We start from the raw sequence: 17161 nt of genomic DNA, 5'->3' as shown, positions 1-17161 counted from the left end.
AAGTGCCAGTGAATAATTTTCGAGTGGAGTTTGACTTTAAAAGATTACAAAAAATTGCTTACCAGCAATAAGATCACGGAACAAGTACTCAAGTTTGTAGTTCGGAAGCCACACAGTTATCGGTATCCGCCTGCGCCATGACTGCAAGCCGCACAGTTTCACCATGGTTCTGCGAGCACTTCTGCCTGCTCTGTGGCCTAAAAAAAAGAAGTTTATTTATTTATATATTTATCGGAGAAAATACAGCAACAGACAATGTTATACACAAGAATTATGCAAATATCTTTTTTTATGGAAAAGGAGCAAGCGTACGGGTCACCTGGTGTTAAATAATAAATAAAACACTATAGGAATCACAGGAGCGTTGCCGGCGTTTAAGGAAGGTTTTTTGAAGGTACTAATGTCGTATTTTTCCGGAAACACCGCACAAGGAAGCTCATTCCACAGCTTTGTTATACGTGGAAGAAAGTTCCTTGAAAACCGCACTGTGAAGGACCGCCACACATACAGATGGTGGGGATGATATTTTAATTTGTGGCGTGTAGTGCGAAGGTGGAATTTGGCGGCAGGAATCAGGTGAAACAGCTGTTCGGAATACTCCCGTGGTAAATGCGATAGAAGACACACAATGAAGCGACGTCTCTATGCTAAATTTAAAAATAATAATAAAAAAAGCATAATATTTTAGGCTCATAAAAAAGTTCGGTTTTTAGTTGTGTATGAAGAGCACCAGTAAGGCTTAGATTTATGTAGCGTACTAAGACTTTGCTCATAATATACTTACAAAAAGTTAATTGAAAATAAACAGTAGTAAAAAAACACGCTATTTATAGAAAACCGAACTAAAATATTGAAATTTAAGATGAACATCATATCCTGCCTTATAGACGGTTGATGAAAGTTATTAACAAAAATCTTATTTAGCAAATTGAAAAATGGAATAATTGTATATTGAATGTATTGTCATCGATAAATCTACGAAGTTTGAACGAAATCTGGCCATTTAAAGTGGGTCAAAATCGCGCCCAAATGAGTCGGTTACAAACAAATATACATATAGGTGAAGCTAATAAAAAGCGTGTAATTAGGTTTGTTCGCTAGAACGTGCCAGCAATGGCCATTTTGAACAAATTGTTGAGTTAATATTACACAACCAGGGTAGCATAAACGAGCAGAAGACGCAAGGGCCGGGGTTGTCACGAGTTAAAAATAAACTACCACAACGAATATTGCTTGTTTTTTTTTATAAACGAGGGGGAAAACGGATAGAGGTTCACGTGACGGCAAGTGCTAGTTTAGTATGGAAGAGTGGTGAAACAACCACCCATGGCTATGATTGGTGAAGCCATCAGTGCATATTCACAAGTCTATTTGGGTTCGATTCCCGCATAGGATCATGCCTGGATGTATGTATTGTTATTCGAGTATAATTGTAACGGCGGGGCCGCGAAGTGTAGTTTTCATGTTATGGCCTAATTATCTGAATTTGTTAGAGAATATCTTCATGTACTGTTAATTAAGAAGAAAACTCGATAGAGAACGAATTATAAACGATATAATAATAGCTTTCGTGATCACTTTCCACCTAAAAGATATGCCGTAGATGTCCCTGGCTTCTGTCACTTCATTTTTCATCATCATCATCATTCCAGCCGGAAGACATCCACTTCTGGACAAATGCCTCCCCCATAGATCGTAATGACGATCGGTCCCGCGCTGCCCTCATCCAACCTATTCCAGCGATCTTGACCAGATCGCCGTTCCATCTTGTTGCCTACCAACACTACGTCTTCCGGTACGTGGTCGCTAATCGAGAACTTTCCTGTCCCAACGGTCATATGTTAGACGAGTTATGTGCCCTGCCCACTATCACTTCAGTTTCGCAACCAGCTGAGCTATGCCGTTGACTTTGGTTTTCCTACGGATCTCCTCATTACTGATTCAATCTCGCACTGAAATTTTGAACATATCCATATCTTCATTGCCCGCTGAGCGACCACGAGCTTCCTCATTATATTACTTTATCTATTTCAATCTGGCGACTTAAATTTTATCTGTTTTTAATATGACCCTAATTTAGCATTAAAAATTATCTTATCTGGTTATAATTAAACATAATACCTAAAGATGCATAAAAAATAATCTAAGTCAAAAATAACATAATAAGAATAATTCAGATTGTTATGGAAGAAGAAGACTGCAGTGAGTCTACACTAGTAAGGAGGGTGTTCTACTTACTTGGGGCCAACCGCTCCAAGTTCATTGCATTGAGATACTAAGACTTATAACAATTCGTTGGAGTATTTAAGTTTATATCATATAATCAGTTCTATTCGCGGCTTTTCCAATACGACATAAGTAGCTTCAAAAAAACCGCGTACAACTTCCAAAAAGGCCTCCAACGCTCCTGCTATTCCTTTGGTGTTGCAAGATGTATGTAGGCGGCGGTGATCACTTAACAACAGGTGACCAGTAAGCTCGTTTGTCCTCCACTTCCATAAAAAAAAACAAGAATTTTATCACCATCAGGTAAAAATTAAGCTAGTTTCGTATCTTTCCTCGTGAAAAAAAATTGTTCAAAAAATCAACTTAGTATTTTCAATTCAAGTGCTTTATTTCATCATCGTCAGCCAGAAGACGTCCACTGCTGGACAAAGGCCTCCCCCAAAGATTTCCACAACGATCGGTCGTGCGCCGCCCTCATCCAACGTATTCTAGCGATCTTGACCAGATCGTCGGTCCATATTGTGGGGGGCCTATCTTTATTAACCCATATTTATCGTGACAAACCACCAAACCCTTTTATATAGTATATGCATGATGTAGATAAAACCGCAATACTATTTGAAATTTGGAATCGAAACAATCGATAATCTTGAATTTGAACCGATTCTCGATCTCGTATTTCAGAGTCTATCACGGCGGAACACTGATAAAGTTGACTACAATAATTAAAATCGCGTGGTTATATCTAATTAAAAATGGTCGAACATCATACAATGACAATTGATGTCGTCCTTGACACACAGAGCCGGCTAGTTCTATTTCCTATAAAACACGAACTAGATGTATGATTTTGTTTAGTCCTCAACTGCAGATATGGAGCATTTCACCGGAGGAGAACTCTCCATAGACATATATTATCTTAAAACAAGCAATTAATATTGAGTTAATTTTCTTCGAATGATTATTTAGAAACGTACGTCTTTGTACGACTCATCTGATGTTAAATTATCATTGCCGCCCACATTCTCTTGCAACACCAGAGGAATCACAGGAGCGTTGCCGGCCTTTTAGAAAGGTGTACCTACGCACTCTTTGAAGTTATTCATTTGACCCGTTAGGGAAAAGTTTTCAGAGTCACGCAAATTCGACACCCTGACGTTAGCTGTTCAACCATACCATTTGTATGATACTTCAGCTACCGAGCATATAATAATTTCTCTCTAATTGTATAAAAATAATTTTACTATATTTAAGTACACGTTATTTAACTTAATAAAGCGGTATATTAATATTTTTATTGGTTGTAATTAACGCCTTCATTATTACAATATTTTTTTACTACAAACGTAAAATAACACGAGGTATAATTTTTGCTTTAATACGCCAAAGAAGAATAACTTGCGTACACACAACTTTTTTTATATTTTGAAGGCACCCATATCGTATCGTCCCGGAAACACCGCACAAGGAAGCTCGTTCCACAGCTAGGTTACACATGGAAGAAAGTTGTTTGAAATCCGCACTGTGGAGGAACACCACACATGCAAATGATGGATTCAAAGTCAGGCGGAATCGTGCAATAAAATTTGTATAACGTTATAAACACCATAATAGTATTAAAATAACATTAGTATTCCATCTCCGTTTGCGCAAAATAAACACGTTTACACACTAGCGAAAATAAATTACAACACACACATAAACTCGTCCAACACGTGTTTCACGACGGAACATCTAACCAATATTACAATTATTTGTGAATTACATTTTTGAAGTTATTTCGTCTTTAGGCGCGTTATGAAAAAATGATGAGAGTTAAATTTTAAGATGCGCGCGCATTACTGTAACACAAAAATCACAGTTGGCTCCTAAAATTTTATGACGTTTGCGTCATTCGTTATTTTTTTTTTTTTTTGGTTTTTTCGTCCATAATTACGACAGGCAAAGGGTTCAAGCCCATATAGCCGTATTCATTATTTAATAATTAATTGTCAAAGCCATCTTTGCAAGATTTTTACAAAATTGTTCTTTCTAAAAACGTAGAATAGCACGAGGAATAAATCATTTTAAGGCTTTTTGCTTCGTAAGGCCAAAGAATTATAACTTCTTGCGTGCAAACAAGTATACGCACACTTTTTTTTTAGCTATTCATATTGTAAAATAAAATCTTAAGCGTTCTGTATCTATTGGTTGTCTAAGTAACCTAGATCATTCAAATATGGCTTTGTTATTTTTTTAATTCGTCTGTTTTTTAATTTATTTATTTGTTTTAAGTTCACAAACACATAACACACAATAATATATCAATTCATAAAATTATACAACAAGTCCAAAAATCGTGTTCCTGCAATTTCACAGATGAGAACACGTGGTGCAAAAATACATAAACAATTTAATACATACTAAATTGAAATTGAAGTGTTATAATCTTAAATTTCGAAACATAATAAAAACATAAATTAATTACAGAATTCATTAAAAGCTACATAATTATATTTTAATTTTAGTTTTAGCACGTTAATGTTATTAACGAAACGGTTGTCAAATGGTGTTATTGATATCAATGCAATTTTAAGCTTCTTTTGAAAAGTAGAATTTCATATTTGTTTCCTTCCCATATACATAGTAAGCAAATAAAAAAGATACGTTAGTGAAATGAAATAAAAATCTATTGGTTATTGTGTCTAGATCTTAAATTTATAGTAGTCTCTTCTATTCGGCTAATTTTAATAAGCATCCATAAAGAATATTTATAATAAAAAAAATCCTGACCACTATCAAAAATGTTGTCTAGCAGGAATCCAGAAAATCGTTTGTGTGGTAAGATTTTTAATTCTAGCGGTAGATGATTGTATAATTCTGTGTACACTGCACTATTTAAGTATAATAAAATAGTGTGCCGGCATAATACCAAACAAATAACATATAATTAAACAAATAGTAATTACCAAACATTACAAGTGTGCAGATGACGGCTGTATAACTTACGATTAAACTTGAAACTTGATGATACAAGAGTAATTATAATAACTTGTTTATAAAGTACCCGGTACTCAAGTACCACGTAAAAAGGCAAGACATAAAGTTAGGTTAAGAGTTATAAGATCTATATCCATACTAAAGATAATCACAATTCTACTTATGAATAAGCCTGGACGCCGAATTAATTCGGAACAGGAATATAACATTTTGATACAAAGCATTGTAACTAACTATTTTACAAATAGTGCACAATGCTTTCTAGAAAAATGGATGATAAGGTATTAGAAAAAATAAGATAGTAATCGTTGGTAATGTAAGCCTCAACGAAAAAAGCTGTACCGTCGTTAATTAACAAAAATAAAACCTTACCCACCTTACACAGAAGCTAAGTTGGTAAAAAGTACATTTTATTGCAAAATATTCCTTCCACTTAACATTATCTATTTATAACAAAAGCGTTACAAATCAACTTAAACAATACACAATACATACCGCTCATCGTAAGTGCTTCTCGGATTAACACAAAATGCACGTGAATAACGTATCCTCGTTCATATCTTAATGATTTTATTCAAGAACATAGTCTGTAGCATAAAGCTGCTAGTCCACTATAAGCGCATTGCGATACCTTGCTATTAACTGTCACTGAGAAGCGCATATTGCCATAGATAAATTGATAATTAATGTTAGAGTTGATGACAATGAAAATTGAAAAAGTTACCCTTTCCAATTTCCAATCCGTAATGTAATGAAGAAATACATACTTAACTTTAATGAATAATTAAAAATAATTGTGGCTACCGAATGTTAAAATATTATGTATTTATATTTTCGATAGGTAGCGTGGCCTTAAAATGTCAAGAATAATATGGGCAGTGGGCACAAATAAAAGTACGGCGATTTTTGTATTTAGTATTTGAAGCACAGACAACATGCGGCTGCTCTAGTGCTTCTTTAAATATGGAATAACTAACACTTCCAGGACACAAAAATCGTTTTATTTATGAATTCTTAATAAAGAGCGTGAATGTGATGAATTCGATCTCATTAGAATGAACACTTTGTTGGTTAACGTTTATTGGTTTAACACGTGTTCATACATTAACTATTACATATCCGATCAATTTAATTATACACATAAAATCTACCCCTCCAGAATCTGCTTGCTCTAAACAGTTATTTCATGAATTTTGGATAAACTTTAGCTTCTGGGATTTTAAACACTCCTCATCTTGTTCAGCAATATTTTAATCGATTTCCCACACAAGTAGATATAATTGAAGTACTAAAACTCGTGCCTCCAGAAGTAGCAACAAAAATAAGTAAGTTAAAATCGGAAACTGCCTCGGGCTATGAAAATTTCGGAACCAAATTCAATAAAATGAAAAAAACTTTGGAGACTTTGTCTGCTTTCGCTGATCAAGGTATTTTTCAACAAGAACTGATATGCTCCGTTATACATCCTTTATATTAAAAAAAAGGAGTGGAGGTCTTGCCAATGTGAATCTCTTCTAATAGTTATCTCTCAAATATTAGAAAAGATTATATATCAGAATAGAAAAGATATATATCAGAATAGTTAAGTATATACTTAAATATCTATCAATAATACGTTTAATTATCATACTTTTCTAATAAATTCGTTAAGTAACTGTGTTAGCCAAAGATCTACTACCTATTTTACCCATCAGTAAAAAATATTGTATTTTGTTTTATTAATCAACTCAAACATAAAATTATATATATTAAAAAGAACCGTTTACTTATTTGGTCAATTCAACATTTGGTTTTATTTTGCATTTTATTGTTATTGTTTAAAATAACATCTTGTAATAACTGTATAAATTGTTCTTTTCTTTTTAAATATTATGTAATTTAATTTTAAGCGGCTTCACACACAGATAAGCTTCCTAAAGTTTAAGTGTGTGTTAATAAATTGTAAGCTATAACTATATTGTATTAAAAAAAACATTTATTCTTTTACACACCGTTTTTAAAAGTAGAAACATTTTAATTGTTTTGACTGTAACTTTATGATAATGTAACTATTTTCTATTATTCGATAATAGTGCTACTTGTATAGTTTTTTTGTTAGTACAAAAATTTTAATAGATTATCGTTGAGTTTCTTTCCGAATCTTCTCAACAGACGAACATATACAAATCGGTGGTGGTGTACAAAATTTTTGACGATTTGAAAGTGATTTTCGAACCTACTTTTATAAAAGTATTTGTCTTGACTTGTTATATTATATTATAGGTTAGCTTTTGATACCCACAGTCACATTCAGTAGTGTTGCAACTCGATACTAATATTTTTTTAACAAAATATTTACACAACATTATGCAGCTAAACTGCTGACTTATTTTTCTTCGGTCATTAATACCGCAACTTCTATAATCATATAAAAATATACTGTATTATAATTTTATTATAAGACTCGGAAAAGGAAAAGTGAAAAGAATCCGGTTCCACGGCATGGAAACACTTGAAAGGGAAAGTGGCTTAAAAACTATTTGTAGTATGTATTGCTGTGAAATAGAACTGCAAATTTAGAACTCAAATTCAAATATTTTATTCAAATAGAATGTGATATAATTTATTGAAAGTCAAAAACTACCAACTATACGAAATGTAGATATGCCTGAGACCTGAAAAGAACGGGCGCAAGAAACTCAGAGGGCTTTTTTTATTTGCTTTTTATTAGCTTCACCTGTATGTATGTTTGTTTGTAACAGACTCATTTAGGCGCGATTTTGCTCCACTTTAAACGGCCACTTTTCGTTCAAACTTCGTAGATTTATCGAGGACAGATAACAATACATTAATTTGATAAAATAATACCATTTTTCATTTTGCAAAATAAGATTTTTGATATTTTAAATAATTTTCATTTATCGTTTATTAGGCAGGAATTGAGGTTAATTTTAAATTTCTTTTCTATTAAGTTCGGTTTTCTATAAAAGCGTGTTTTTTAGTCTTTTTTAACTCTATTTATTTTACTTTAAATATGGTTGCAATGTAATTACGTACAATAAAATTTATTATTATTTGGCGGTCTCTCCATTCACAATCTGTGGTATTATTAAGAAAGTAATTTGTGTTATAGTAATATTTACCGCACGAACGTGTTTCTAACAACTTTTGAATTTCGTAATACATTGCCTCTCAAAAGACTTACTCTTTCGACTAAGCCAATTTAAGATGTTTATTTTTTTTTAATTTTGCTCTCGATTTTATAATTGCATTGTCCCACTGGATTTGCTTAAATTACACGTACCAGTAATTCCATTGATTTGAAATTTAAGTATGTTAAAGGTAGCGATGAATTAAAGATCTTCAAATCAATTAACTTAAAAAATACAAAAAACCTATAGGGCCATTCACCTAATATTGTAAAATACATACTTGATATTATAGCACCTAAATTAGCAATAATATTTAACGATTGCATAGATGAAGGTGTGTTCCCTGACCTCATGAAAAGTAGCAAATTTATACCTTTGTATAAATCGGGCCGTTCTATTGACCCTGGATATTTCAGTGCTGCCTGTTTTAAAAATAAATTAAAATAGTCGTAAATTTTTAGAAAAACTTTTACTTCAGCAGCTACAAATGCATTTTTGTAAATTATTATAACATAATCAATTTGGTTTCACTAGGGCCTATCAACAATTAATCCGGGTATTAGACTCATTGAACACATCTTGGACGCATGGAAAGAGTCAAAGGGTGCATTGGGCATTTTTTGTGATTTGTCCAAAGCATTTAACTGCGTCCACCATGAAACTTTTCTCCAAAAACTAAAGAATTATGGAGTAAAAAATAGATTTCAGATGCAAATCCCGTACTTATGAAAGAATATATCAATATGTTGGTATTTATTGTTATACCTATCGCATGACCTTTGGAGAAATTTATTTCTGCGGTAGTTACGATTAACTTGTGAAAGATGAAATGTGTACTGCTGCCGACAATTTCGCTTTAAAGGTTTTGGTACCATATATTTGATTTTGTTCAATAAATAAGGACTATCGATCAAAGCAATTTATTTAAAAAGATTTGATCCTTATGTTCTCGTCTTGCCTTCAATCATATCTAAGTACAGGCATACAGTGAGTTCCAAGCCGTGGAAGCGTGATCCAACTGGGATTTCACCAGGGAGGGTTAAAGGGTTGGTAGGTTGGGTATACAGCGTTTTCGTCGAAAGCTCCCACACGGCTTATTTTTTTTCCGAAACCGATAAATATCGTTAAGGTATACAAAAACATAACAATTATATACTGAAACCTTCCTCAAGAACCACACTATAGAGTGGTGAAAACAGAATGAAAGTGCAGTAGTTTTTGAGATTTTCGCGAACACACAGCCAGACGCGGCGGAGGACTTTGTTTTATAATATCTAGTGATAGTTGAAATTTATGTCAGTAAAATGAATTTATCAAAAAATGTATTTTATGCCTTCAATTCAAGTGAAGTAAATATTCGCAGTATAGCTTCATAAAAATATTATTTAGTTGATCTAATTAGATTTTAATAGTAATTTAATGAATAATCAATTTCTTTCATCAGTTCTAATATTTTTTATATGTTTTTATAATTGAATGCTTTGCTTGTTTAATATTAGCTATAATACGAGCTCTTTTGTATGATTTCATCCGCATTTACCAGTATTACCATATTCGTTCGTGTTCCATCTTCCATTATCCACAAAACAATCATATATCTCTCATCAATAAGGCAGCGTTCGTACTAAACGTTTTTGTTGATATTTTCCGACTTACTTTGCACATCCGACTACCAACAAAAAACGCCTTAACATTTTTGGCTTAACTTAGTTTAGCCTATGACACTCGCATATAATTTAGCTTTCTATTGGTAAAAGAATTTACAAAAACCATTCTGTAGATCTAGAGTTTACCCCATACAAACTTTACCTCTCTATAATATTTAAATACAATTCGGTCGGAAATAAACTGCAACATAAATAAATAAAATATTACATAAGTTTGTAATACGACCCGATCTACTCATACATAATGTATTTAACATTCAGTAGATAATATATATTGTCCATTTCATATTATGTAACGTCAGCAAAATTAATAGTGCAGATCACGATTAGCGTCAACGATTAAAGTTAGATTGAATTAAATTACTTACTGACGCGTGAGACTATTTGATTTTTTTTAAAGGAGGACCAACGAGCCTTAAGTAGTGTTAAATCTTTTAGAAAGGTATACCTACGCGGTTTTTTTCGGAGGTGCTCATGACGGAAGTCCAGGACGATATCCTGGAAATACACAAGGAAGTGCATTTCTCGGTTGTACGCGGAAGAAAGTTCCTTGAAAACCGCACTCTATAGAAACGCCACATATCCAGAAGGTAGCGATGATATAGGTACTTATTTGTGTCGTGTCGTGCGAAGTGGAATCCGGCGGCAGGAATCAGCTCAAACAGCTCTTCGGAACACTCCCCGTCATAAATGCGCTAGATGACACACAATGAGGCGACCGCGACGTCTCTACGCAACGCCAAGTGATCTAGCCGTTCACAGAGCACTATCTAGCAGCTCTGCGTTGCGCGAGAGTAAATGGTTCGAGCTGATACTGGGGTGCGCCAGACCAGAGATGACAGCAATACTCCATATGGGTTCGAACCTGGGCTTTGGAATAGCTCTAGAATGGGCCAATTTGAAGTACCTATTGCGGCTATCAATAATATTGTGAATTACGTGAAGGCATACAACGAAGCGAAACAACGATAAAGTAAAATGTAGGACCTAGTAATTTATCTTCAAAGACAATCCTTGTGTAAATCTTACTTTTCGTCAGTCATTTATCAAGCGAGAGAACATTGTATAGTTAAGCTGTATATTATGTTAATCACGATTAGATAATCACAGATTTCTAATGTAAATATATACTCAACGTCTTATAGCATTTAAGATATTAAGAAGTTCGTATCAACAAACTATAAAAACCTGGTTATATTGCGTTGAATATTATATTTGCTGATGCTGCGTTACAAGGTTTGCAGCATTGTTCTGTCCGTTATAAACAGACGATTATACTTGGCGATCACCCCACGCAATATTTTAACGCAATTTTTTTTTGTTTTTATTTAAATATATATATAATCGAATATTATCTAGATGCAGACGTGGTCGCTAACAATTGGCCTTATGAGGAATGTCATGGTCGCTCAGAGGGCAATGGAGAGGGCTATGCTCGGAGTTTCCTTGCAAGATCGAATCAGAAATGAGGTGAACGTTAGGAAAACCAAATTCACCAACATAGACCAGATCATTGCGAAACTGAAGTGGCAGTGGGCAGGACACATAGCCGTTGGGGCAGTATAGCCCTCGAATGGCGACCACGCACCGAAAGACGCAGTGTTTGTAGGCCCCCCACAAGATGGACTGATTATCTGGTCAAGATCGCCGGAATACGTTGGAAGAGGGTAGCGCAGGAATTTTGTACAGCTGTGGACGTCTTTCGGCTGATATTATGATGAATGAGAATTACAGAATATTATACCAGTCTGTAGCGATCTTCTTTGCACATAATTTCACTTACGTGGGTACCAAAGTAGCGATTTTTTCAACGTCAAAGCAGTAATATGCAAGCATTATTGTGTTTTTTATGGAAGGAGGGAGGACAAACGATTGTACGGGTCACGTGATGTTCAGTGATCAAAGCCGCCCACGTTCTCTTGCAATTCAGAAGTTACAGGAGTATTGCTAGCCTTTTAGAAAAGTGTACGCGCTATTTTTGTTGGTACCTATGTCGTAACGTCCTGGAAACACCGCAGAAGGAAGCTCATTCCACAGCTTGATTGTACGTGAAAGAAAGTTCCTTGAAAACCGCACTGAAAAGGAACGCCACAAATCTAGATGGTGGGGTTGATATTGTAATTTGAGACGTGTCGTTCGAAGGAATTCGGCGGCAGAAATCAGGTGAAACAGCTCTTCGGAACACTCCCCGTCATAAATACTGTAGAAGACACAATGAAGCGACGTCTCTACGCAACGGCAAGTGATCCAGCCGTTTTTATCTGAACGGTTATATATTAGCTTATGTAATTTCTGGGCTAATTAGAGTTTAATAACATAATATGTCTCAAAGTGACGAGCGCATAGCGATGACACTGAACGTGTTACTCGTCTAGTCAAGTTTTCTCAACAAAAATGTCTATCTTGAATTAGTATAACATACTCCTCCACTAGGCTCTTCCACTTAATATTCGTCTTTGTAAGATAATTCTGAATAAAAGCCACTCCCAAATAGGGTTGACTTTTAGACTCTAGTCCGGTTATATTAATGATTTAAGTACCTTAATTACCATAAGTATTCTTGATGCACCACTTTACATACATTGTAATTGAAATGAATTTTTGAAGATGAAGCTGTAAATGTTGATTTAAAAGATTTACAATGAGTTTCTTGCCACTTCTTGTAAAAGTTCAACTTTTTCCAAAGTGGTGGTAAATGTAAAAAGTGTAAAAATTCATAAGTGAAATTTCCTGGACTTACATGAATAATGTGATTTTGATATGATTTGATAAGTTGGTGAATATTTTTACCTTTAATTAATTGAAAGCTATGTTACTTAACGCTAATAAATCGAGAAATAAAAGTTTTATTCAAAACATACTTACAAATACATTTAAATAAATAGGAAGAATATTTCACTGTGTATATAGGTAATTTTATGTTCTTTTAATGACATCTAGTGGTAGCTATTAGAATCAAGTTAAATTCAAGTGATGTGTGATTAGATTGTAGAGGGCGCTCGTTGTTGCACTATAGAAAGAAAACTGGAAAGTGGGCTAGAAAGTAAGTAAAATTATTTCAAACAACCAAATCAAAGATTCATTAAGAAATATTAATTATTGCTAAACCATGGTATTAATTTACATATTATTATAATAAAGAAAAGGGTGCATTGAATTATTTTTCAAATAAGCGTAACTAATGATAGCTGTTGTTCTGTTTTCGGTTTTAAACTAAACTTGCAAAAGCATTTTTGTGAAAAAATTGTCACTTATAATGTGTACACATTTTATCTATGTTTCTTAAAGTTTACACAGATAAATAAATTAGGAATATAATAATTAGTCTGAACTAATTGTTAATCCAAGTCATAATCCAGATCTGTATACCAAACTAGTACTTTATTTATGAAATAGGAGGGACAAGACAAGCTGCATGTTCAGCTGATGGTAATTGATACACCCTGCCCATTACAAAGCAGTGCCACTCAGGATTCTTAAAAGACCCAAACATTTAGAGTGCACAACTGCGCTTGTCACTGATATAAGATGTTTAGTCTCATTTGCCCAGTAATTTCACTAGATACAGCGCCCTTCAGACCAAATCTAGCGAAGGAAACTAACAAAAAAACTAAATTATTTCAGTTGTAAGTAATGTTGTGATTGTTTATTGAAGAAATAAAATTAAAACACCATTGTATTAATAATACAAGTACTTCTATGTAACAATAGTTATATCAAATGTGACAAATTATATTATGTCTGCTATATCGGTTTAGCATGTGTTGTGAGTGTTAACTTGCTTATAGATAAATTTAAATAACAATATTACTTATTTGTTTATATTAGAAAGGAAAATTATAATTGTTAACTATAATAACAATTTATAGATACTGAATATTTATTCAACTAAGTTTATATTCCACATACTTTAGCTATTATTGTAGGTGGAGAAACAAGCCTGGTGGTCACCCGACAATAAGTGAGCACTTGTGATTTTAGTATACAATGATCATCATTAATTGATAAATTTAAATTCAATTTCAAATATTTTTATTCAGAATAAGATTCAAAATAACTTATTGAAAGTCAAAAACTACTACCCATTCAAAAAGACTGCTTCAGACCTCAGAAGAAAGAAGCAAGAAAATCAACAGGATTTTATTTTTATAAAAATATGGAAATACTTAGTCTGACCATAAATACTGTTACATTAAAAATAAACAAATTATCACATTTGAATTGATGGAATCTGTCATTATCATTGAGTTTTCTTATTTTGGCGCCAATACATTGTACAATACTTTGCAATATTAAAATAGAACACTTTAAATCAATTCCAAAGTTATGAATGTTTTACTATTTTATTTAAGGTGTGTTAAATATCATGGTACTGAAGAAGTGATAGTAACAGCTCTCGATCAAAAATTAATAATGTTCATGTAAATATTCAAATTCAACTATTTTTATTCAAAATAGGATGTGAAATCACTTATTGAAAGTCAAAAAACTACCACCCATTCCAAAGTGAATGCCTCAGGCCTGAGAAGAATGGGCGCAACAAACTCAGCGGGCTTTTTTTTTTTCATCAAAAATATGTTTTACAATTAATGTAACATTTACAAAGTAACATTGTACAATTAAACTTATTATTTAATAGCCTGAGGGCGGTCGCTCCATTCCCAATCTGTGGTATCATTAAGAAAGTCATTTATGTTATAGTAACCTTTACCACACAAACATTTTTTAACGATTCTTTTGAATAATGTAACACCTTTGTTTTGAATATTTTCTGGGATCTTGTTGTAAAAGCATATACATCGCCCCACAAAAGACTTACTAACTCGACTTAGCCGAGTAGTAGGCATCATCAGTTTGTATCTGTTCCTGGTGTTAACATTATGGTTACGACAGTTTCTGGCAAATTCACTTATGTGCCTATGAACATACATTACATTACCAAGAATATATTGAGAAGCAACAGTCAAGATGTTTATTTCTTTGAATTTTGCTCTCCATGATTCTCTAGGACCTAGGTTATAAATAGCGCGAATAGCACTATTCTGCAGCACAAATATTGTATTAATATCGGCAGCATTGCCCCATAGCAATATACCATAGGACATAATACTATGGAAATAACTAATGTATACTAGTCGCGCCGTATCGATGTCAGTTAATTGTCTAATTTTTTTAACCACATATGCTGCAGAACTAAGTCTGTTCGCCAATCCTTCAATATGGGGGCCCCATTGTAATAGGAACAGTGACAGTAAATTGATTGCACAAAGCTATAAGTAAGTAATGTAAATGTAGTAATAATTATGTGTGATCAATGTAGGTGGTCAATCCACAGTCAGATCTACTAATGAACCATCAAAAGTACCAAGAATACCAAAGTTTGTATGTAGTTTCGCTAGTTGATAAACTAAGAAGTTTGTAAGACTGTGGTAAATGTATGTAATCTATAATACCTGCCTAATGCACTAGGGAGCACTACTTCTCTGGGAGACACGCATATGCAGGTATGTATATAATTTTAAATGATATTCTAGATAAAGTTCAAAACTAGAATCATCTTTTGTGGGTCTCAAACAGATTCATAATCTAATGATTGTAGTAAAACTAAAGACTTAAACCGTAATGCCACATATAGGTATTTGAATTAAGGTCTAAATAAATTTAATCTTATAGAACATTTACTACATGCTGTCGATATTTCTAAAATGCTTTAATCATTTTAAAAGAGTATATTAACATGTAACTCACCAAGAAGTGGCTGTCTTGGGTCGTCAGAGTCCATTTTATAATTTAACTAGATAAGACCTGATTCATTTTATACGACTTAATATAATTATATCACATTACTACACATCCGTCTTATATTCTAAACATTACATTGTTTTGTTTTGCAATTTGCATCATACAAATCATTCTATTGTCGACAACAGCTGATAGTGATTACTGATTATAGTCTATAGCAAAGAATATGTAATAGTAATAGTAAGTAGTAACTATAGTTATTAGTGACATACTGACAACTGGAACTGACAGCTGATAGAATTATGATCCTACGATCAACGTATAAATAAAATAAATGATATCTCTGCGTCTGGTGCTAGCTGTAGGTAGAGCCTACAGACTGTGCACTGTGGAATCGAAGCGAGTCGAGTACCTATATTTTTATATATCGACGCTTTTATTTCAGAAGAATTGAATGGAGTCGATAATGAATAGTTCCATAAGCCTCAAAGGCATTACATTAAAATTACTATTTCATAAAAAAGGTTCCAAAACATACTATCAAGAAATATTAGATTTTATTAGAATATTAAATAGGTACTTATTTTAAGTGTAATTTATTTCAAAATTCAACTATTATAAAAGTGCGTATTATATTAAGATCAATCAAACATTTTGAGGTGGTACCCATACCTACGCGTAAAAGAAATAAAAAAGGGCAGTTTTTTTTTTATTTTGATAGTATTCAATATTTCGTCACTTCAATAATCGTCGACCAGTGCCGGGAAAAACTTGTGTCTTATATCGAGTCCTCTCTTGATAAGGTCGCGGAATGCGGTACATTGAACTTTATCCAATTTAACACCCAGAATACTCAAGTTTGCGCGTTTACCACTAAAAAAACCTATTTGCCGTGTCACCGCTTTCCGACAACACTTCCCTTAAAGCCTCACCTAGTATCGGAATACTGGGTCTCGAAATCTCGAGCGATTGAAAATTCCGCGGTCATCTAGAGGGCAAATCAAATTAGCTTCGTAGAGGCTGGGTGGCTCACATTCTAGTGCTCTACAAAGCCCAGGTCGGTCCACTTTCATCTCTGGTCTGGCGCACACCAGTATCAGCTCGATCCATTTGAACGCATGCAACACAGAGCAGCTTGAATTGTCGGGGACCCAGTGCTCTGTGAACTGCCGGCTCACTTGGCGTTGCGTAGGGACGCGCTTTATTGTGTCTTCACGGGCAGTGTTCCGAAGAGCAATTTCACCTGGTTCCTGCCGCCAAATTTCACCTTCGCACGACACGCCACTAATTAGGATATCATCCCAATCATCTGGATGGTGGCGGTCCTCCACAGTACGATTTTCACGGAGCTTTCTTCGACGTACTACAAAGCTGTGGAATCAGCTTCCTTATGCGATGTTTCCGGGACGATACGAC

At 33.8% G+C, this 17161-nt stretch overlaps 1 protein-coding gene across 2 annotated transcripts in view; it reads right to left on the bottom strand.

Moving 5' to 3' along the window:
* The window catches only part of LOC126979146 (sodium-independent sulfate anion transporter-like), a 36704-nt gene extending 20760 nt beyond the window's left edge, over window positions 1-15944 (bottom strand). Inside the window, exons 1-2 of one of the 2 annotated variants that reach the window (XM_050828379.1) lie at window positions 15752-15944; window positions 63-197 (exon numbers count right to left, since the gene is read on the bottom strand). In XM_050828379.1, the coding sequence (XP_050684336.1) occupies window positions 63-197; window positions 15752-15785 (169 nt within the window). In that variant the 5' untranslated portion in view covers window positions 15786-15944. Of the gene's footprint in view, window positions 1-62; window positions 198-5700; window positions 5757-15751 lie in introns of those variants that run through there. The other variant, XM_050828380.1, reaches the window with a different exon arrangement.
* Between the last annotated feature and the right edge of the window lie 1217 nt (window positions 15945-17161).

This window comes from Leptidea sinapis, chromosome Z, assembly GCF_905404315.1.
Source record: "Leptidea sinapis chromosome Z, ilLepSina1.1, whole genome shotgun sequence".
Taxonomy (NCBI): domain Eukaryota; kingdom Metazoa; phylum Arthropoda; class Insecta; order Lepidoptera; family Pieridae; genus Leptidea; species Leptidea sinapis.
The sequence above is the reverse complement of the archived record's forward strand: the minus strand, read 5'-3'. Positions and strand labels throughout refer to the sequence as shown.